This window comes from Vitis vinifera, chromosome 11 (genome assembly GCF_030704535.1).
Source record: "Vitis vinifera cultivar Pinot Noir 40024 chromosome 11, ASM3070453v1".
Classification (NCBI taxonomy): Eukaryota; Viridiplantae; Streptophyta; class Magnoliopsida; order Vitales; family Vitaceae; genus Vitis; species Vitis vinifera.
The window spans coordinates 7,845,255-7,867,546 of record NC_081815.1 but is presented as its reverse complement, the minus strand read 5'-3'; the positions used below and the strand labels follow the sequence as shown (position 1 = coordinate 7,867,546).

The following is a 22,292-nucleotide window of genomic DNA, read 5'->3' as shown; positions in this document are numbered from 1 at the left end:
GTTAATGAGCAATTGAATAAAGAATGACAATTTATGATAAAGGTTATAACAACCCACGTTCAACGGTATAAATATTGTTTATTTTGTGTTTAAAATGATTTTCATGTTTTGAAAAAAATATTTATATGATTAAAAAAAGTCTATATATATAACTCAAAAACTTTTTCTTAAATTCGACTTAAGATTTTTTTGGGCTTAAAGGATTAGGAGGATCGGTTTTGATGTTATTTATAATAATTTATCTAATTATTTAGATATTGTTCATTTTTTATTCAAAGAGGGATAAAGGAAAGAACCTTTTAGATATAAAACGTTTATGGAGCAATAGTGTGAAGTTGCTTTCACCTTTTAATTTGATCTCTCCACCAGTACAATTTTGTTCCTTGATACCATAGGAAAATTAATTCATTTTCGATGTCAGTAAAATTTATGGAGGGGTATATTTGGAATACCAGGAAAAAGGCGAAACGACTCGGGGCTAGTAACAGTTGGGGCCAGGTGAAAAGTGAAAACAGTCGAAGCCACGCGTCACGCGCCACGAGGGAACAGGCAGTGGCGGATTCCAAACAGACCTTTAGCTATATTCCAAAAAGTTTTCCGGAATCCGAACAGATCCTTCAGATTCTCAATTCGTGTCCCCTAACAAGAGAGGAGAAGAAAAAAATTAAAAAGAACGCCTCAATCTCTCATTTCATGGCTACGGCCCCAACAATTTTATTAAAATGAACGCGTTTCCAAAAAACAGGTAAACGGAATTAAACGTCATTTTCGCATCTGAAAACCCTAGACAGGAAATTTGTGGAAAATAGGAATTTTTTTTTTTAGTTTTTATTTCGGTTTCTCGGGAACCAAACAGGCGGTGGATTTGGTTTAACTGGTACGGAAATTAGAAATCCTTTTCCCGCCTGAAACCCTTAAATGAATTATAAGTTTCCTTTTGCCTTTTCATTTTCCTTTCAGCTTCTCTGGGGCCAAACAACCGTTGGATTTGGTTTTGCAGTGGTGTAAGTGTATCTTGTGATTCTGATTCGTTTCTAGGGTTTTATTGCTGGGGTGAGCCAAGGCTTAGGGGCTCTGGAGGGAGGGAGAAGATGGCGGTTACGGACAAGGAGCTGGAAGAACAGCTCGTGGCTGCAGGAGAAGAGCTACTGAAGCCTTTACCATGTGTGGAAGAACTTCTTAGTCTGCTTGACGTAAGACATTATCTTTGCTCTGGTGGGCAGATATTTTTCTTCGTTTGCAGAGATCTTTGGCTAGGGTTTCACGGCTTGTTTGATTTTTGTTTTCTTTAGTTAATTCTTTTATGAATTATGAAATTTTCTTCTTAGGATCCTTACATATGGTTATGAAGTAACTCTGATTTGTTGAATTTATATTTATTGTTTGTTTTGATGGGGCTTGTTGCTTTGTATTTATGTTTAAATGTTGAAATACTTGTTTTGCTGCATGAATTTAGTTAAAGAATATTGGTGATTGTTCTAGCATGCATGGATTGAACGCCGTTTCTTACAACTTTGTGAGGTTTATCAAATGCTAAAATGGCTGAGTCCAGGTGAATTTAGGTCTAAGGCTGAAAACTGAACCTATCCTGCAAGTGACAGCTATTCATTAGGGTCTGAACCAAAGCTAACTCACAAAATTTTTAGCTAAATTGAACTTTAAAAATCCCTAGAAACTCAACTAGGGGTAATTCTAAATACATTGTCATTGCCATTCAGAGCTATCCCGTGTGATATCCTACAGGAACTAAGGACGTGTCTATTCTTACCATGTTAACAATTTCATGAGAATTCTCCTTGTACTTTTCTTATTGCCATCCTGATTAAAAAAATGCCTATGAGACTCCTCTAATTAGATTCTATCTGCTTCCCCATGTCTGTTCGGAAGGTTGCACTTGAGAACTATAAAATCATGTTATGAATTGCTCAAATGAATTCATCCTCTGTGTTATTATTATTTTTTTAATTTAATATTGGTGGAACAGACTTCCTTTTTTTTTTTTTTTTTCATTATGAAGTCCTACACCATGGCATTTCAGCTATTGCAGACAAATGTGGGAAAGGCACATAGAGGTTTAACGATTACACCAAGGGTCCATTTAATATCTGGGTCTATCCATACAGCTACAAAACAAGTTTTTAAGGTTGGTTCCAGGGACAGGGTGAAGTTTTGGAAGGATAAGTGGTGTAGGGGTACACCTCTGAGGGATTTGTTCTTGAATATCTATTCTATAGCCTCTTCAAATGATTCTTGGGTGGTTGATGTCTAGGATGGTGGTAGTTGGGGCCCTAGGTTCTTTAGACAGTTGAATGATTGAGAGTTGAAGGAAGCTACTGTCTTTTTTGGGAGACTGCATGATTATCCGATCTTTTTAGGTAATGATGATAGTGTGGTGTGGTTGGAGACTAAGAATGATGACTTTTAAAGTAAGTCTTTTTACTCCTCCTTGGCAAGTAAGAGAGTGTAGCCTTTCCTTTATAGTGTAGTTTGGAACACTTGGGCTTTTGCAACAGTTAGTTTTTTTTGCTTGGGAAGTATCTTGGGCCAAAATTTTGACTTAGGATAGGCTCAAAAGGAAGGGTTAGAGGATGCCTAATAAATGTTATTTGTGCAAAGTAGAAGAAGAGACGGGAGATCATATTCTCCTTTGCTATTCGAAAGCTCACATGTCGTGGTAGTTGATTTTTGCTCTTTGATGTACAGTGGGTTATGCATTCCTCAGTGAGACGGATGTTCTTGAGTTAGTGTGGCTCTTTTGTTGGTGAAAAAAAGGAAAAAAGCTTGGAAGACTACTCCCTTAGGCCTTTTTTGGTTCATTTGGATCAAACAATTAAAAGTTCTTTTTTGTATCTTTACTGGGATTGGGTTAGATTGTACATTGGGGATGGATCAATGTCGCTGTTAGATTTTGTGGGCTGGTTAGGCTCTTCGTAGGGGGCAGTTGTTGGTTTTTGTGTTTTTTCACCTTGAATTTTTTTGATTGCTCTGTATACGTTTTGTATGATTTTTTAAATCAATTAATACATCCTTATTTTACTTATAAAAAAAAAACAAAAAAGTAATAGCAATTTGTGGGCAAGGTTCTTGTTTGTACAAATATTTCTCCACAAGTTATAAAAGTGGGTAGTAGTCTATAGAGGACCCTCCTTGTTCCATCTGATTGGATTTACAATGAGCAAAGCACTGTACATTATCTATTTTCTGGCCAAGGTGTAATCTAGCTGGTAAAGTATCTAGAGGATTTTAGTAAAGGTCTAGGATGGAATCTTGCCTTTGTTGGTGTTGGTTATCTTATGGGTATGGGAAAGAGCTACCGTCAAAGGGAAAGAGGATGTTATTACTTATGTCTTTCATTCTCCATTTTTGGGAACTTGAACAAATCTTATACGTTTTTACTAATGGATATACCCATATTGAGTGTCTATAAAAGAAGTTTCATCCTAAATGAAAACATTAAAGCAACATGGTGGTATGGTGGGGCTTCTTTAAATTTCAGCAAGTGTTGGTTTCCTCCCTTTTTGTGGATAGTGACATGTAGTAACCCCTTGCCAATTTCTTCTCCTAAACTAACTCCAAAGTATATTTTGAAGGCAAAACTAAATGGGAGGTCCAATAGGTTGTGGTAGCATTCCATTAACTCAAGTTTGTTGTTGATTTTTGAGTGCTCTTTGAATTTCAAACTTCTTTCTTGTTGAGATGGATATAAGCTTGAATTTTTTCTTCATTTTTTTGATAAGCAAAATTTCAATAGATTAAAGTGCCAAAAAAGGCTACATGAGGTACACAAGAAGTATACAAGTGCGCTTTGAAGCATAAAAAGAAGTAGACCCTCCCCTTTCCAATAGCCTAACCAATTGATAAAATCAATAATAGACAAGTACTTAACCCCTAGACTCCTTTGGTCAATTCTAAAAAGTTATACAAAAAAGAGAACTTTAGCTCTTGATTTGATAGCTTAATAGTTTGAAAAGCCCTTTTATTTCTCTCTTTCTAAATGGTTCAGAACAAACAAAGAGGAGCGATTCCAACGAAACAATCGTGCCAACTTAGATGCATTGCTTTGACTGAGGAATGCAACACCTAAACCACTCCAAACATGGAGAAGATCAATTGCCACAACAAAATTGCCTTAGAGCCATGAAGAAGGATGTGATCACAAGATTTCTCCTTACCTTTGCACATAAAACATCTATTCACCAATGTTTAACCTCTCCTCTTCATGTTGTTCATAGTTAGAATCTCTTTCTAAGTTGTTTTCCAAACAAAAACCACACTTTTGTTGGTACCAAAGAATTCCAAATAAGCATCGTGGGGAAAGATTCTAAATGCCTCTGAACCATCTCCATAATAGAAAGATTGAACTAAAAACTTGCCTCCCTTCCACACTACCTCATCATCCTTATAAACACAAAAAAGAGAGCTTCAATACAATCCAACTCCTAATCCTGGAAATTCCTTAAGAAACGAGGGTTCCAATGCCCCCCATTTTCAACTTGCTTTTAGGCATCACAAACCTAAGCATCCTTTAAGGTGACTATAGCAAACAAAGATGGGAAAAAGGCCCCTCAAAGGGTGGTTCTTGCACCAAATGTCCTTCCAAAATATGACCCTTCTTTAATTGCCCACAATGAAAGAAATCTTACTTTTTAAAGGGTCTCATCCTCTCCTTAAAGCCTTCCATAACCCTATGTTGTAACCCTCCCTTACCTCTAATGATCACCAACCCCCTTCTTCTACCCCAAATTTACCAATGATTACTTGCTTCCACAAGGGCTCCCCTTTTGATATGAAGTTGTCACTTTGCTTGCCTAAGAAAGTCTTGTTCAACACAAAAAGTTGTGTTCCTACTAAGGTCAGTTTTTTTTTGCTTGGGAAGCCACTTGGGGTAAAGCTCTAACAACGACCAGCTAAAAAAGAGGGGCTGGTCTATTCCGATTAGATGTTACCTTTGTGGCGCTGCTGAAGAGACTGTTGATCACCTTCTAATTCATTGCACCAAGGCTAGGGTATTATGGGAGTTGTTATTTAACCTTTTTGGTGTGATGTGGGTTCTTCCATCGTCAGGGAAGGAGATCCTTCTTGGGTGATATGGTGCGTTTGTGGGCAAGAAGCGTGTAAAGGTTTGGAGAGCAGCCCCTTTGTGCCTTTTTTGGACGGTTTGGAAGGAAAGAAATAGGGTTGTTTTTGAAAATGATGATTTTTCGATCCAAAGGTTGAAATTTTCTTTTGTTTGTAATTTGTGGTCTTGGTTTAAGTTGTATATAGCTGAAATACCTAATTCTTTAATTAACTTTTTTGAGTGGTTGGGCTATAGATGAGGGTGTGTGAGTTTTTTGTATCCCTCTTTCTTTTGTTTTACATGCCTATTGTATACTTCCTGTATGCTTTGGGTTAGCCGTTGGGTGCCCTGTTTTTATTAATATACTTTTTATATGCCTTTGCCTATCAAAAAAAACTTTGGCTTACAAACTTTGATCTAATTCACCAAGTGAGGCTTATTTTCAAGAGATTCCCCTTCCCACACAAAGTTCCTTTGAATTTTTTGCAATTTTGGAATAACAAAAAGGGGCATGAAATAAATGGGAAGGCTAGACAAGGTACTTTTGATTAGAGTCAGCCACCCTCCACTCCCCACACGTACACCACATATTGGACAGGTATTGCCTTTTCCACCTTGTAGGCCTTCCATGCACCCTCTCTTCCACCAAGTCACAAATTGTATTTGACTAAAAAACAACACCCAAAGAAAGACCAAGATGCTTGGAAGGTAGTAACCCCACCCTACACACTAGAATGCCCACAAACTCCTTCGTAATAAGAATCCTTTCTACTAGGATTAACTCATTTTTTTCTAGGTTGATCTTAAGTTTCAGAATTGCTTCAAACCATGTCAAAATCAATGAAGATGCAATAGCTGGTCCTTGCAAGCCTCACAGAAAATCAATATATCGTCTGCAAACAAAAGGTGAGACACCTCCACTCTCTCACGGCCTTTGCCCTCCCACCTTAAGGCCTGAAATAAACTCCCCCCCTCCAAACCTCTCTTAAGAAGAAAGCTAAGAGCCTCCATAGCCAAAACAAATAAATAAGGAGATAAAGGGTTTCCTTGCCTCAACCACCCTCCTAAGCTATGAAAAAGGCCAGCTGGGGTCCCATTGATAAGAAATAATTAGGATATAAGCTTGATTTGTCTTTATTTGGTTCAAATTTCACATTAACATTTCACCTTTGGTTTGACTTTCTAACTTGTAACTTCTTTCAAGTGGCTCTTTTTTGTCTTCAATCGTTTCTTTGGATAACTAAAAATATTTATTAGTGTCATATTTATATATTAAAATTTTCTTGAGATACAATTATCATGTAAAAATGGAACTAGGTGATGACAAAGAATATCAGGCAGACTCATTGTAAAGACTCAATACTGCCTGGCAAGCTCTATAGTTTTGGAAATTACCAAAACTGTCAATAACATTATATTTTAGGAACTCAACCTTGTCAATGTCAATTATTTTATTGATCCTCACTCTGAGAATCTGTCTACATATTTGGTGCCACAATATCCTTTGTATGACTTCTCTAAACAGCTGGGAATGTTTTAAAAACTTGTAATTCCCAACTCATGCTAGTGTTGATATCAAAACTTGTAATGTCTTTTAACCTTTATCTTGGTATTCAACTTTTTAATAACTTAACTTTCTTTGAAAAAATGCCTCTTTGTTGCTCATCCACTTGACTAGTTTGATAAGCTGCTTTCATCTGCTTCTGTTTTGCCTCCTGCTGTTTGATCTTCTTTTTCCTCTTCTCTAGAAACTTGAGAGTTTTTTAGCAAAGGTAGAGCAATCTCCATCAAAATCTATGCAAACTGCAGTATGCCCTGCAATGAAGGCACTTGTGGTGAAAGAACTGTTGAATCATTTGGATGTGGATGTGAGAGTTGTTGTTGCATCTTGCATCAGTGAGATCACTAGAATAACAGCTCCAGATGCTCCTTACGATGATGACCAGATGAAGGTATTACCTAACTGTGCCAAATTTTTATAAATGTTTGAGGCTCAAAAATATGCATCACATTAAATTTTTCTTCAAGTTCATGCAAATGCACCCATGCAACCAGAGGAACTGAGAAATTAATAGATACTTCTCTTTCTATTGGATTGACTCACAGGAAATTTTTGAGTTGATTGTAGCAACATTCGAAAATTTGTCTGATACTTCCAGTCGATCATATCCTAAGAGAGTTTCAATCCTTGAAACTGTTGCAAAGGTCAGATCATGCGTTGTCATGCTGGATCTTGAATGTGATTCCCTGATTATAAAGATGTTCAAACATTTCTTGGGAACTATAAGGTGGGAACTTAACTATGGTGCTCGCATGTTCACTTGCCCTTTTATTTATTATTATTATTCTTTTGGCAGTTTTTTTATGTGTGGTAGAAAAGAAATCTCCTGGTACATTGCGATGGGCATTTTGATCAGTGTAACCTTATTCTCTTATAGATGCCTATGAAAAAGATCCTGTCTCTTATGGATGTTCATCTATTCAGGATTTCATGATGTTGATGTGTTTTTCCAAAAAAATATGTCTAACCTAGGAAGATAACTGCACTGCAGATATTTTTTTTTTTAATTAAAATTTATGGTTGTCATTCGCATATGCATTTTAATGCTCCTTGCTCTGGGATCCTTTGGTTAATTTGTTAAGGTGAACAATCTCTAATGAGGCACTTTCTTCATTATAATATTGGTTTTTCTAAACAAATGATACTGCTGATTTGAAATATTAGCATATTTTGGTTCTGACTCTTGGAAGAATTTTTATTCACTATAGGGACTGAAAATAGTGTGAAAAGTTTCAAATCTTGGTGATTCATTTTACTGCTTTTGTTTTGTTTTCTTCTCTGTATGTTATGGAATTTCAGAATCTGTGTTTGGAAGCTTCAAGTTTATTCGGCTCTTCATTATTGGCTCAACACATGCGTTATCCTTCTGGATTCCTTTTTCAAGGAGCTTTAAAGTATATTTTATTTCTATGTATTTCCAGTGAGTTGACTGAATATTAGTATCTAAAATAGTGGGTAACTGAGTTGGGGAAGAAGAAAAAAGAAAGAAATAAAAGGTCAAGCTTGAGGATGCAATAACTTAGTTACTGTTTTAAGTCCATTGTTAGCCAAGGAGATAAGATCACGATGTGTATGACCGGTTCTCACAAGTTACTTTTGAAATGTTGCTTGAATAGCAACCTGGAGAAGCAATTGCATTCTTTTTCCCTTTCTAATGTAATTTAGCCCAATACTTTTGATGCCTGTGTAACTTTTGATGTGGTTGAATGTTGATAATCTTTCCCCTGTTTTAGGTTCTTTGCCTTTGGATTAGCTGTGTTTTATAATTGTCCCAAGTTATAATGGTATTTGCTTGTTCAGTACAGTGATAAAAAAAATAGATATGCAGTTCTTTAATATTCCTTCCATTTATTTTTATTTTCCTTCTTTATTATTGATTAGGTTTGCCTGTTAAGTTTTGTTGTATGTGTTCCAATTTATAGATTGGTCATTTATAACCTTCAGGGAAACCCACTCAGATGATGTCTATTCATCGATGGAGACCATTATGACCTTGGTCTTAGAAGAAAGTGAAGAGGTTTCACCAGAGCTTCTTGCACCCCTCTTGGATAGTTTAAGGGTTGGAAATCAGGTACTTCATTATTCAAGCATCTTTTTACATTTTGTTTGGATCATCTATCTTTTGTTTGCTCTTAATGATATTTTCGTTATCTCCAGGATGTTTTGCTTATTGCACGGAAGCTGGGGAAGAAAGTAATTCAAAATTGTGCCTTGAAACTTAGACCCTACATGATGCAAGCAGTAGAATTCATGGGTTTTCCCTTGGACAATTACTATGAAATTGTTGCTTCCATATGCCAGGAGACATCTGATGCTATAAAGCACAATGATGCTAATGTTTCTAATGAATGTGTGGTATGCATCTTTCTTATTGTTTTCATAACTTCTCTATCATTAATAATTTAATTTTGTTACCTCTGATTTTACTTAGTTTTGATACTCTTTCTGGTCCTATAGGCATGTTATATTTTTATCTATTCCATTAGGGTTTTCTATAGCCTACCAAAGGCACTGACAACTTCTACAGTTTTAACATAATTCTGTATTTTAATTGCACATATACCTGTTCTAGATGAGTCTAACTCCTTGTTTCTACTTTAGGGTTTGGGACCATTGCTTTGGTAATGCCTTATGTATTCCATGTTTTTAATTTATTTTTAATTTTTTTTAATTTCTGTATCTGGAATCTTCTTTATTATGTGTGCTGCTAGGTAAATTTAAGTTTTTAAATAGATTTCACTAAATGGGAAAATATATCAAATGATATCAGGTACCTAGAAAATCAAATGTATAAGGATGACATTCATTTTTATGGAACACTCTGTTGAACACATTTAGTCGAGTTTACCCATAAAAAGTAGGGGTTTAATTTTTTTTTTTTGTCAGAGATTTAAATATCATTATCCAAACTCTTAATCATACTTGACAACCCAAATCCAACTGGGTAGGGGATCTAGGGATGGTAGGTAGATAGGTTTGGGTTGAGGTGATTGCAACTTGAGTCCCACCTGGTTTTATTTTGAATTCAGAAACCTGTCATAAATTTGGTTAATTGTGTATGTGACAACCATGTTCATATGGATACAGCAGGTTATTCTTTTCAACACAACTATTGCGTATATTTCTGTGTCCTGGTGTGGACCACATCCTTTGTGAGCATTCAATCCAACCTAGACCAAATCCTATTATGATTGGGTTCCTGAACCTGACTTAAAGTAACCTTATTACAGACTATTTAATTTCATTAGATTTCGTTTTTTAGATATTTATTTTTCTTTTAAAACTTCTATGTTTTACTATAATAGGTCACTAACTTGACTTTTATTGATTCCCCAATTAATTGGTCTTTTTGTTTCATTTTGGCTATTTAATAATTGATCACCAAGTTGACTTTTGTTGATTCCCAATTAATTGGTCTTTTTGTTGCATTTTGGCTATTTTATCAACTTTCTCAATTTTCATTGCACATGCTTTCTTCGAGTATGGTGACTGGTTTCCAGAAAAAATTTGGAATGATGTTTCTCCTCATTTTTTTCTTTTGAAAATTGTTCTCTAGAAAATTTATAATTTCCTCAAGACTAACACAATGAGTTCCTTAGTATTTTCAGCCTAACATAGCCTAATTTGCTTATTAGGGAAATATGGTAATAATAAGAATAATATCTTGTTTTGATAGGTAAGTGAAAAGATTTTATAAATTAGTGCTAAAGACACGTCACACTAAAGTAGACAAGATGTATATTATGCATGTCAAAAGACAACCAAAGTAGAGAGAACAACAATAACATCTCTCTCTCCTAGATAAAACCCAACCAATCAACAAAATCAAGGACATAACACCTATATCTGTGCACAACTTCACCCGGAAAAATAAATAAATAAGAACTTTTCAAGGCTTGATCCGATTGCTCCTTTTATGGAGTGCCTTTGATTCCTTTCTTTCCATATAGTCCAAAAGGTGCACGGTGGAGCTGCTCTCCAAATCATCTTGTGTCTTCAACCTACAGAGGATTCATGCGACCTAAAAGAGTCTCTTTAACCATGGAAGATATCACCCAATAATGATTTTGTGTATATTGAAAATTCTAGTGATTCTATTATGCCTTAAGACTCACCTCAAGTTGAGGCTATGCAAATTAGCCTTGAAGTTATAGCCTCAATACAGGGTAATTGAGGCTTAAGCCTCAATATAGGGTAACCAAGGCTAAGACTCAATATGGCATAATTGAGGCTTAAGCCTCACCCATTTAGGCTATAGAATCAAGGCTATTGATGCTTAAGCCTCAAATATTCTAAGGGTTTTAATTGTTTAGAACCTTTATGGGCTTTTGATATGTATACACACACACATATACTAGGGTTAAACCTTTTATGAAGTGAAGACTTAATTGGTTTTCAATTAAACCTTTAAATGGAGAGGGAAAAAGGTGATTGAAATAAAGAAAAAAGATCATTGCAATTGATAGATGAAGAAAAAGAATGTGTGCATTAATGTTGACAGTTAGGATAATAGAGAAATTAGATATGATGATGATTAGAATCCTACTAATGATAGTGATGGTATTGTTGAGAATTGTGTAATGAAGTCCTGAGAGAGTTGGATTTTAGAGGAGAGAAAGAATTAAATTTGAAACTATTGACAATAACAAGCAATTAGTTTGGTTATTATGAATTGTATGATTTTCTTATTATTAAATATACGTATGATTTATTATTATTTTCTGGTTTTTATTCTTTTTTATTTTTCTTTAAATTGAGTTTATGCCTTGTTTTGCTTCAAGGCTTAGGTCTCACTTCATTTGAGCAAGACACCTCAAGACCACCTTTATCCTTTTAAAGCATTGGTTGGGGTGTTTCTACCGTGCTTGAGAGATTGCCAAAGCAGAACTATACATTTGGATTTTATGGTTACATTGTCATTTGTAGTGGAGTGATGTAGGACAACCCTAGGATGGTTGCCTACACACAAAGTAGGTGGGCTAGGGTTTTTATTTTTAAGGTGTAAGGTGAGGAATAAGGAATGAAGTTTACGGTAGAGAAAAAATAAATTAAAAAAATAGAGAGAGAGAAGAAACGATGAAGAAAAGATGGAAACTTTAGAGTCTCACTAAGACCTTTTGGGAGTTTCACCTAGAAGAAAATCAATGGAGTCTCACCATTGAGGATTGCAACACTTACAATGAAAAAAACATAATATTATTAATATAAATCAATTCATTCATTTGATTTACATTGATTAGTCTTTAGGCTTCTTTAAGAAATTCAAAGTCTACCAGATTCTAATAACATATTATGATTTATATTATAACCTAATTAGCTAATTCTAATTTGACTCCAATAAATACTATTCTTAATTTAATTCCAATTAATACTAATTCTAACTAATACCGATCCTAATTTAATTTCAAGTAATACTAATCCGGTTCTTATTAAAACCAATACAAATTCCCTTTCTTGATGTATATCTTAGAGATTCATCCTCATCAATTCCCCCTAACTTGAAAAAAAACTAGACCTTGAGTTTTAGTGATTTTCCATAGTCAATTGAAATTCCAAGCAATGCCTTCCACCATTTTTTTCTTCGTCAACTATTTACCATGATAAGACTAAATCTCAAGATCTCTTGGATTTGTTCAATTTCATGCAAACCAAATGCCAAACTTTGAAAAACTTTCCAAAGTTGTAAAATAAGTTGATAGTTCTAAAAATAATTATGTTTCATCAACAAATTTGTGGAGAGTTGCTTTCCACACTCTTCTTATAAATTGTCTTGTGGAAGAATAAGATTCTTCAATTTCCCATATTCATAAGAAATTTCAGTAGATTCTTCATGTTTGCTACTAACCATGATAATGTTTTGCCTTGTAAATTCAAGGACCGGTTCTTCTAAAGTTTTTACAACTTCTTTGAGCACTCCTAAAGATTGCTTTAGGATCGGTTTCATCACCTCTTGTATTCTAGATTCATGATTGACGATTTCTTCCTCCTTACTAGTAACTTTGAATTGCTTCTTAATGGGAGTATCTTATAGCTCTTCTAGTTTCGAGGATGCTAATTTTTCCTCTGGTTGCTTAAGTGGTGGAATTTCTTTCATTTGACAGAGGATCTTCTTATGCCCATTGCGCTCAAGTGTGTAACTGTTCTCATATCCATCATGTTGGACCCTTTCATAAAAAAACCAGGGTCTTCGAAGCACAATATGGGCAACTTTCATTAGCAAAACATCACACCATGTTTATAACTCAAAATTATTATTGAAACTAAATGTCAGTAGACAATGAGAACTTACCAAAATATACGTGTCATTTACTCATGCTATTTGATAGGAATTTGGATGATCTTCTGTCTTTAGATTAAGCTTCTCAACAAGCTCCTCTAAAGCTAGATTGGAACAACTACGTCCATCAATAATCAAAGTACATAGTCTCCCTTGGCAAACAACAAAAGTTCGGAAGATGCTCGTACTTTGCCAATCCTCCTTTTCGTTTAGCCTTGGTATGTTCACCAATGGTTGCATAAAAAGGTTGTAGCCTTCACCAATGTTTGCATATGTTGTTCCACTCCTTAATTGCATATGCCTTAATGCTAAGAACTTTTGTTCTGATACCAAAACTGATGTAGGATAACCCTAGGATGGTTGCCTACACTTAAAGTAGGTGGACTAGGGTTTTATTTTTAAGGTGTAAGGTGAGGAACAAGGAATGAAGTTTATGGTAGAGAAAAAATAAATTAAAAAAATAGAGAGAAGAAACAACGAAGAAAAGATGGAAACTTTAGAGTCTCACTAAGGCCTTTTAGGAGTTTCACCTAAAAGAAAATCAATGGAGTCTCACCATTGAGGATTTCAACACTTGTAATGAAAAAACATAATATTATTAATATAAATCAATTCATTCATTTGATTTACATTGATTAGTCTTATTTATAGGCTTTTCTAAGAAATCCAAAGTCTACTAGATTCTAATTACATATTATGACTATAATTCTAATTATCTTATAATCTAACTAGCTATTCCTAATTTATCTCTAACAAATACTAATCTGAATTTAATTCCAATTAATACTAATGCTAATTTAATTCTAACTAATACTAATCCTAATTTAATTTCAAGTAATACTAATCTGATTCTTATTACAACTAATACAAATTCCCTTTTTTGATGTATATCTTAGAGATTCATCCTCATCAGAGAGACTTCAGGCAGATGAGCGGATTGTTTTAAGATGAGCCACCGAAGGCATGTTGCGATGTTATCTTAATGGACTGTAGATCTATATATGCATATTTGTATATTAGATTCTGTGTGGGGGTGGGGGGTGTTTTATGTTTTTTGTGTGCATATTGGTTTGGTTTTTGAATTTTTTTCCCCCTACTCATTTGTGTGCTCACTTTAAGAGGATGAGAGCAAGGGATTAGAAAGGACTAGTTTGAATGCATCAACCAGCGCATGCAAGACACATAGGCTTTGTTGGGAAAGCATTTTGAAAAACAGTTTTTAGAATAGTTTTTGAAAACTATTCTCTAATGTTTTGCAAAACAAAAGTTTGTTTGGGAGCCTAAAATGTTTTTAACTTGTTTTCTATGTTTTTAAATATATTTTAAAAATAATTTTTATATGTAGTACTTTATTTTTTATCATTCTCCATATTTGTAAAACTTGGTTTTCTATTTTTAAGAATAGAAAACTATTTTTATTTTTTTATTTTTTTTATTTTTTCTGATTGTTAAGCGTGTTCCCCCCCCCCCCCCCCCCCCCCCCCTTTTTTTTTTCCTTTTTTAAAATTTTGGAGAATAGAAAACTATTACCAAACAAAGCCATATATCTTATGTTTTTGTTATTGTGTCTGGTCAAAACATTATGTTTTCTTTTTTGGTGCAGTTAATGTTTGCCCAAGGCATGAAACATATTGTATTCTCTTTGCTTTTGACGTTGAGTTTGTAGTCAAAGACCACGGGCATGCTATAAACAGACAAATTCTTCAACAATACTTCTCCAAATAGTTGGCATTTGAAAGAGCATGGGCAAACTTAATTTTCTGTTTTTTCAGGATGCTAAAGCTCTTGCACCAGATGTTTCATGTTCTGGAGGGCGTGATGGCACAACAAACACATCAGGAAAATTGGTGACAAGCAATGGTACTGTTCAGATTGGGATTAGTGATTCTTTAGTTAATCCAGTTTCTCCTAACAAGGGGCTGGTGCAATCCCATCAAATTAATCAGTCCAAAGGTAATGATGCAACAATCAAGGCTGAACCTGAAAGTGATCCTGTGGATGTTGAAAAATCAGAAACAAAATCCAAGCAGCCCACAAAGAGAAGGGGAAGGAAATCCTGCAGTTCGACTGCTAAAACAGAAACATCTGGCCAGTCTCAAATTGACAGCGGAAAAGAAGCTTTGGAACTTTTGGGACCGAAGAGCTGTGTTGGAGAGATTGGGAGCTCAACTTCTGTTGACCCATCTTCCAACATTGCTGATGTTCCTTTTCAACATGAAAAGGAAACCACTCAAATTCCCTCTCAAGAAGCTGGAAAAAATGAGATGCCAAACCCTTTGCCTTCTTTGAGTGAGGGCCAGCCTGATGGAAGTGCTTCCAAAAGGAGCCAAAGAAGGACAAAGAAGAAGGGAAGCAAGAATCTGGAAGCTGATCTGATTTCTACTTCAGTGCCAATGGGAAATTTGTTGCAGGACCAGGTTGAGGGGGAAGTTCCACCCTCTACAACTGTCCTGACTAAAAAGGAATTTGAGAGAGCAAGTGATTCAGAAACCAAAAGGCAGAAACGAACAGGTAAAAAGGCACTTGTTGAAAATAATGATGATGAGAAAACTTCAACCCTTGGAGATGATGCTATCATGAAGAAGAAAGAATCCAGGGAGAAACAACCAAAGAAGTCTGGTAAAAAGGTGGGCTTAGGGGTTGCCAATGAGGATGAAGTGTCAAGAGACGATCAAGATGGTAAGAAAAATAGAGGAAGAGGCAAGAGCAATTTGAAGAAGGATTTAAATGGAGAGTTGTCTATTAAGGTATTATCTAATTTTTTTAACTCTTGGTTTTTGCCAATTGTGTCAAGTTGAATCAGTCCAGTAAACGCTTTTATCGTTTTGAGCTGTATAGGAAATGTTTTCTTCTGCTAAATCCAATACAAAGTCCCAGAATAAAGAGGAAGGGCACTTGCTGGAAACTCCTAGGACACAATCCAAGAGAAAACGAACTCCAGGGAAGGAGGTGAGTGTGCTTGATTTTCAGGCAGTGTAATCATGTTTCGTGACATCTAAATTTAATTGCATTTCATTGCCTTGGTTTTATCTCAACAATAAATTTTTGCTGCATTTTATACATGGTAATTTGGTGTATTCATTGTCTGAGATTCAAGTTTCTAGATTTATGATATAAGTTCACTATTTTCATTCATTTTTTAAGGTTTTTTTTGGCAGTATGAATTATTAATTGGTTCATACAAATGTGTTTTTATGATGATTGAATGCGTGTCATTGAATATTTTCAATTTTCAACTTCTGCGGCCTGTTGATGTTGCAGAGCACTTGCTTACCATAATCATTATTAATCATGGAAATAGCTCCTTTTAGGTCTCTTGCTTGATATTGCCTATAACTGGTCATACATGTTATGTTGACTGGTTTTGGTTCCTGTATGAATAAAGGAGGTACTGCTATTATTACTACCTGATACACTAATTTCTGATGTGTTATGTATGTGTCAATTAGAAATTGTGTTGTCTCCATGCTGTATTATCTAACTTGCTGATAATGACCAGTATAGCTCAATATATACTGGGTTCATGCATTTTTGCATGACTTGATTATTAAAGGGTATAGCCCAATTCTTGGTATACTGTCTGCAGGTTTTCCCTGTCTCTTACTTCCATTGGTGTTTCAAAGCTCATTTTTACATTTTTTTAAAGATCATATCATCCAACAAATTTCAACTCTGGAAAATGAAGTGAGGAGCCTATAATAACCTCTTGTCTCATGTTGATGCTGACATGAAAATATATATGAAATGCAAAATAGTGGAACTGCAGCTATTATCAAGCAATAGCAACAACACCAAGGAAGATGATTTTATCTTTTAAGTTTTCGCTTCAATGTTTGAGGCCTGAGCAAGTATATGATTGTTGAGATTAACTACAATCTGATTGGAAAACCATCATCAGTTGTAGATTAAACTCATATGGCCTATTTTCTACCTTTTAGCAAACTTTTTATTTTTTTATTTTTTTTTATCAATAAGCAAAAGAATTGTATTACGAAGAGCGCTAAAATAGCGACCCACAGAAGTATAGTATAGAGACACTCACCCCCTTATAGTTGGACCTAAAACAACAAGGAAAAACAAAAAACCTTCTCCCTCATCGTGAACCCACCCAATCTATAAAATCTATTAAAGTCGAAGGACCACCTATCCACAATTTGGTCTCCGACCAAAGTAAATACACAAAAGAAGCTTTCAGCCTTTGGATGAACAACATACTATCTTCAAAGGCAATTTTATTCCTTGCCTTCCAAATGACCCAAAACAAGCAAAACGGTCCCACTTGCCACACTGCCTTCCTCTTTTTACCCACAAAAGAACCCCTCCACCCTGAAAGGGTTTCCTTTACCTTTTAGCAAACTTCTCATCAAATACTTTTTCATTTCATGTGAAGTTTTACCTTTGAGCATTTTAGGCTTAAGAAACTTTCTTGATTGGTGAGATTCTCCTCTCTAACTGTGACTGCCAGTACCAAACCTTGATTTAAATAGCCATTTTTATGTCTACAAATGAACTTCTCATCCAAGGTTTTTGCCCCCTATTTGAGACTGTTTAAAGTACACCTTATCTTTCAGAAGCATTCCCATCTTGTTTTCTAGGCTATCACCACTTTGGAGACGGATAATTTTCCATCTTGGGGTTGATTACTACCATATTACCTTTTGATACTTGATATCAACTTTGAACTGCTAAAAAATTGATACAATGAACTCTTTAAAAGCAACTATTTCTAGCGTTTGCACTTATTGTTAATATGATAATCAAAGGTGGGAAGATGGGTTTCTGAAACTGTATGCATGGAATGGACTTTCTTTTTATTTTAGTTTTGATTATTTTTTATTTGTTGGACTTGATGTTAGAAATCTGATTTGCAATGTGTAGAAAACTTGTACATACTGTGATATCCTGCTTGTGATAATTCTAAAACACATGAACTATTGTTCCTTTTACAGAATACCTTATATCTTTTCTGTGATTCGAATGTATTGTTAAATGTTACAAGGTTACACAGAAGTAAAGAAACCTAAGATGACAATGTACCACTGTGTTTCCGCACATGAGACTTCATTTTTATATATTCAAAATAGGTTGGGCAAGTTGCGATGGTGTTTTCTGTCGAAACCTTTGATTGAGCTCACTAGCTGCAAACTTCTGTAAGCCTTGAATTGCGCCTTCACTTCATCATTACTTGCACTGCTTCCTTTTTGCTGTCTCCTTCGTTCTATGATGAAGAGGGAAAATGGCTAAGTAAACTCCATTGATGGCCTTGTAAATAAGTAAACCTTCAATGCCAAAATCATTTTTCATCTGCTTGTCATATGTTCTAGAAGCAATGTGCTTGTAGAGGTCTGGGTACCCAGATCTGAGATTTTTCTTGTTTTAATATTGTTACCTTTATGGTGCTGCTCGTTCCTTTTTGCTGCCATATAATTATCTTTTTATATCCCTAAAAAATAGATGTTCTTTTGTTTATTCTAGGCATGTGTGCATATGTTGTTTCCTGTCCATGTTTCAAGCTGATCCCAGTTTATCTTTTGGCATGGATCAACACCTGCTTTTTATTTGTTTTGTTTCAGGCTTCTGGGTCACATGATGATAAAAGTCCTGGTGAAGAGCTAGTTGGTTCTAAGATTAAAGTTTGGTGGCCAGACGATGAAACGTAAGGGTTCCCAGCCATTTATATATTGTGATTTCTGATATAGGTTATTTGCCTTGTAATTGCAGGAATTTATCTGCTATTTCCTGATATTGTCTTTCTCAGTTATTGTTGTTTTTCCTTTGGTTTCATTGTTTATTTGTGTCTTGGTTCTTTGAATACTCTTCTTCCTGGATTATACCTTTTGGTTGCACTAGAAGTATTATTATTCTAAACTGTGGGAGATGAGATGTGCATTTTGTTGCCTATGGGACTTTGTTTGTGGTTTCTTTCCAATGGGTTCAGGAGCCCTTTTTTGCATTATTAGCAGATTTTTCCTTGGTGTCTGCTGACTTTTAAAATCGACTGCCTAAGGAAGCACTTCCTTAAGAAGTCATTTTATGATTGGAGGTGCTTCTTGAATCATATTTTAAGACAAGTGATTACTAATGTGACTAATGTGTTTAATGAACTTTTAGATAACAGCTGTCCCTGTTATGTTTTCATGCATGAAAGACACCAAATCATTAGAAGACAAAACACAACTCCAGATGAAGTTTTAGCTGTGCCCGCTTTCTAGTGGTCTTCTTTATGATATGGTTATTTTCAGAAGCTGTTCCTGATTCCTTAAGAGAGGCTTGACTGTGCTTTCTCTATTACACATGCATGTGTGCTGTGCTAATTTATACTATCCTCTTTGAATTGCTCATGCTATGGGCTTATGAAAGCTCAATCATTGAACCTGACAATATTTCTTTATATCATTTGTTATTTGCAGGTTTTATGAAGGTGTTATTGATTCTTTCGATCCTAAAGAAAGCAAGCACAAGGTGAGAAGTCAAGAATTATGGGATGTACACATCTCAGATGTTTCCTCTAAGTATCTATTTACTGTTCTAAAATTTATTCATTATCATGACTGTTATAATCTTTAGGTTTTATATGCTGATGGCGATGTAGAGGTACTGATTCTCAAAGAAGAACGGTACAAGCTTGTTGGACGTAACAGTGTTAAAAAAGATGGGGTGGGTTTATTGACTGGTTTTATGATGTACTCCATATCATGTAATTCCTTCTGATGGTACCTTATGATAACAGGGAAAATCATCTGTTCTTACAAGCCCTGGTGCTTCTACTGATTTGTAAGTGTTTCTTGTCTGATCCTGCCGATCACCATAAGCTTCTTATATTGTATTTGAATTTTAATTATAATTTTTCTTGGAATTGAAATCTTGAAAGTTAATACTGTATGATTGATCTTGAACACCTAGTCAATATATGATAAACTACTTATTTGAATTTTTTTTATCAGAAAATATACTTGAGAAGCAATATTAGAACAAGTGACAAAAGGGTTTACTAAGAATTACTGTATAGTTAGTTCATTTACACCGGCTAAAACTTACCACAATTTTGTCCAAGCTAAATAAGCTTAGCTTGTCTAATTTCACAAATGTTGTTGACTTTTCTAATTCTAGCTGTCATTTTCTGTTAATCTTTTATTTCCTTGTGGAACTTGTTTACAATCTTGATTGGCTTTGTGTCTGCATGCTTCTCTTAGTTCCAACAGGCAAATAAATTCAAACCTTTTATATTATGCTGTCGTCTTTCTTGATCTGGAGATTCTGGACTTGCTATCAGTATTGTAGTATTCATGCAAAGACTCGTGTATTAGTAGGTTGCTGTCGAGCACTGCAAGTATAAATGTGCATGATTATGAGAGAGACTCATACACGAGTCTTTGGTTCTGCATGGTCAAGAAAAACTAAATTCCTTTTTGTAACTGAGATGTGTGTTTAAGTTGTTGAGAAGCACAACATGATTTCATGCTTGGCTGCCAGATTGATTTTAGTGCTTACTGAGCTTTGATTCTTTGACATTGTTTGCTTTCTTATTGATCATGTAAATGTTGAAATATTGATGTCTTTGCATGAAATTAGAAGAATTTGTGATTGGTTTGCTTGCATTATGGCTTTATTGCATTGATGAAAAATATAATACAGCTACTGTGCTGAAGATGTTGGATAGGGCATATATGTAAGACAATATATTTCTGGTATGAGTGATGCTTAATATGGTGTGTATACACCCCTCCTCATTTTGGTTATGTTAGTAAAAGTATCACCTATTTGAGGGGATGAGAGAGTTAGGTTCTAGGGTTTAGAACAGTTAGCCTGTCTTCTTGCGAGGGGCAGTCTAATATTTGTACTGTTGCCTTAAAAAAAAAGTCATTGTGGTTGTCCACGTATTATTTCTTGAGAATTGATATCCCAGAAGACACAAGGAAAAATAGTTCCCTTCATATTGAAAATTCTATATATATATATATATATATATATATGTATATATATTAAGACAAATGTAAGATTTTTCCATCAAAAAACAAGTATTTTGTAAAACTATTTTCCATGTATCTTCCTGCAACCTTAATTGTTGAGCTTGATGCTAAATTTATTGTTGATGAGTGTTAACTGGATTGCTATTGGGATTGGTTATATCTATTTTGTTCTGGTTGGTCTTCTTGATCAGGCACCCAAAGAAGAGGGCAAAAACCAATTCAGATTCACTAAGCATGGAAATGAAGTCAGATATTGCCTCAAAAGAGTGAGCCAATATTTTGAAAATTTGGCTTTCTGAAGCTGTTACCACTGCAGATTGCTGATGTGTCGATTTTTCTTTTGATAGGGTTGGAGGAACTTCAACTGGAAAATCCAAAGGTGAGGCTGCAAAATCCAGTGGTAAGACCAAACGTGCTAAAGCTGGTGGCAAATCCAGAGACAAAACACCTGCAAATGTTAGAAAACTAGCGCATGACAATTCTGATAAATCAAAAGGTGAAACTGGTAAAGTCCGATCTAAGGATTCTGCTGTCAGAACTCCTCGAAAGTCTAAGGATGGCTCACCCAAGACTAGCACTAAATCTAAAGATGGAACACCAAAGATGGCCGCCAAAACCAGGAGCAAAAAACGAAACAAGTCCAATGCTAATGGAAGTACAAAAGCAAGCTCTGGTTCATTGAAGGCTCTAGAAAGTGAGGAAACAAAAGTAGGGAAATCATCAGACTCAACTAAGGAACGGCAGGCTGGGACAGTGAGCGGAAAGAAACGGCAGAGAAGAGTTAGTGGCTGATGCAATGAGCCCAATGGTTCTGAAAGTAATTTTGTTATTTTTTTTTCTGGTCTCTTGTTTTCATCTGGTAAATATATTCTCCATTTAAATTACGTTTAGTTGGGCATAGCATCAATCTGCAGAAGCTTTCAAGCAATTGCTGAAACCTGTATTTTTGTCTGACAGTCTGTAGAATGAAACTGTAAAATTCTGAAAGTGTGCTCCTGATTTTCAGATGGCCGGCCCATGTTATATGGCACACATGAAGCCATGAGTAGTGTGCTAGTTGATGTTGAAGCCTGTATATTTTAACCTGCTTTAACTGGAATAGCTTTGAAAGAGAGTAAAGATCCTGAAAATAGCTCATGTTTTTCCGATGGTTATATTTGAATGCTGCAGTTTGCTGTACATTTTGTGGCTTTATTTATATTTATATATTCCTCGGGTGGACATGAAATGGTCTTACATTTCTTGAGAAGGGAATATAGTGCAGTTAGGCATGGAACTGTATTGTTATAATTTGGAAATTGACTCTTAATGCCTCTGCTAGGGATGCTACAGTGGAGCACTGGAAGCCGGCTTTGGTGGCATGTATAACATCTATCCACATGTACCTCTCTCTTTTAAGATATTCTAGTGACCAAATGGTATAAG

At 35.2% G+C, this 22,292-nt stretch overlaps 1 protein-coding gene across 3 annotated transcripts; it reads left to right on the top strand.

Moving 5' to 3' along the window:
- The first annotated feature begins 604 nt into the window (after window positions 1–604).
- On the top strand, window positions 605–22,046 carry LOC100248351 (sister chromatid cohesion protein PDS5 homolog C). Of its 3 annotated transcripts, none has more exons than XM_010658296.3 (14): window positions 605–745; window positions 1,001–1,193; window positions 6,808–7,011; window positions 7,166–7,347; window positions 8,565–8,691; window positions 8,778–8,975; window positions 14,670–15,644; window positions 15,736–15,846; window positions 18,471–18,553; window positions 19,308–19,359; window positions 19,465–19,554; window positions 19,628–19,671; window positions 21,059–21,133; window positions 21,215–22,046. In XM_010658296.3, exons 1-14 carry the CDS (start codon window positions 723–725, stop codon window positions 21,657–21,659), a joined length of 2,802 nt encoding a protein of 933 aa, XP_010656598.1. In that variant the 5' UTR covers window positions 605–722; the 3' UTR covers window positions 21,660–22,046. The 3 variants fall into 3 exon arrangements, with proteins under 3 accessions (XP_010656598.1, XP_010656601.1, XP_010656600.1); XM_010658299.2 differs by having other exon boundaries at window positions 614–745; window positions 1,039–1,193; XM_010658298.3 differs by lacking the exon at window positions 605–745 and adding an exon at window positions 765–877 and having other exon boundaries at window positions 961–1,193.
- The last annotated feature ends 246 nt before the right edge of the window (window positions 22,047–22,292 follow it).

Bases quoted from the DNA above. Each gene is read 5' to 3' on its own strand.
- LOC100248351 (XM_010658296.3), top strand. From the start codon at position 723: ATGAACGCGTTTCCAAAAAACAG. The intron at 7,348-8,564 runs GTGGGAACTTAA...TATAACCTTCAG, and splicing joins CATTTCTTGGGAACTATAAG to GGAAACCCACTCAGATGATG. The intron at 19,672-21,058 runs GTAAGTGTTTCT...CTTCTTGATCAG, and splicing joins CCTGGTGCTTCTACTGATTT to GCACCCAAAGAAGAGGGCAA.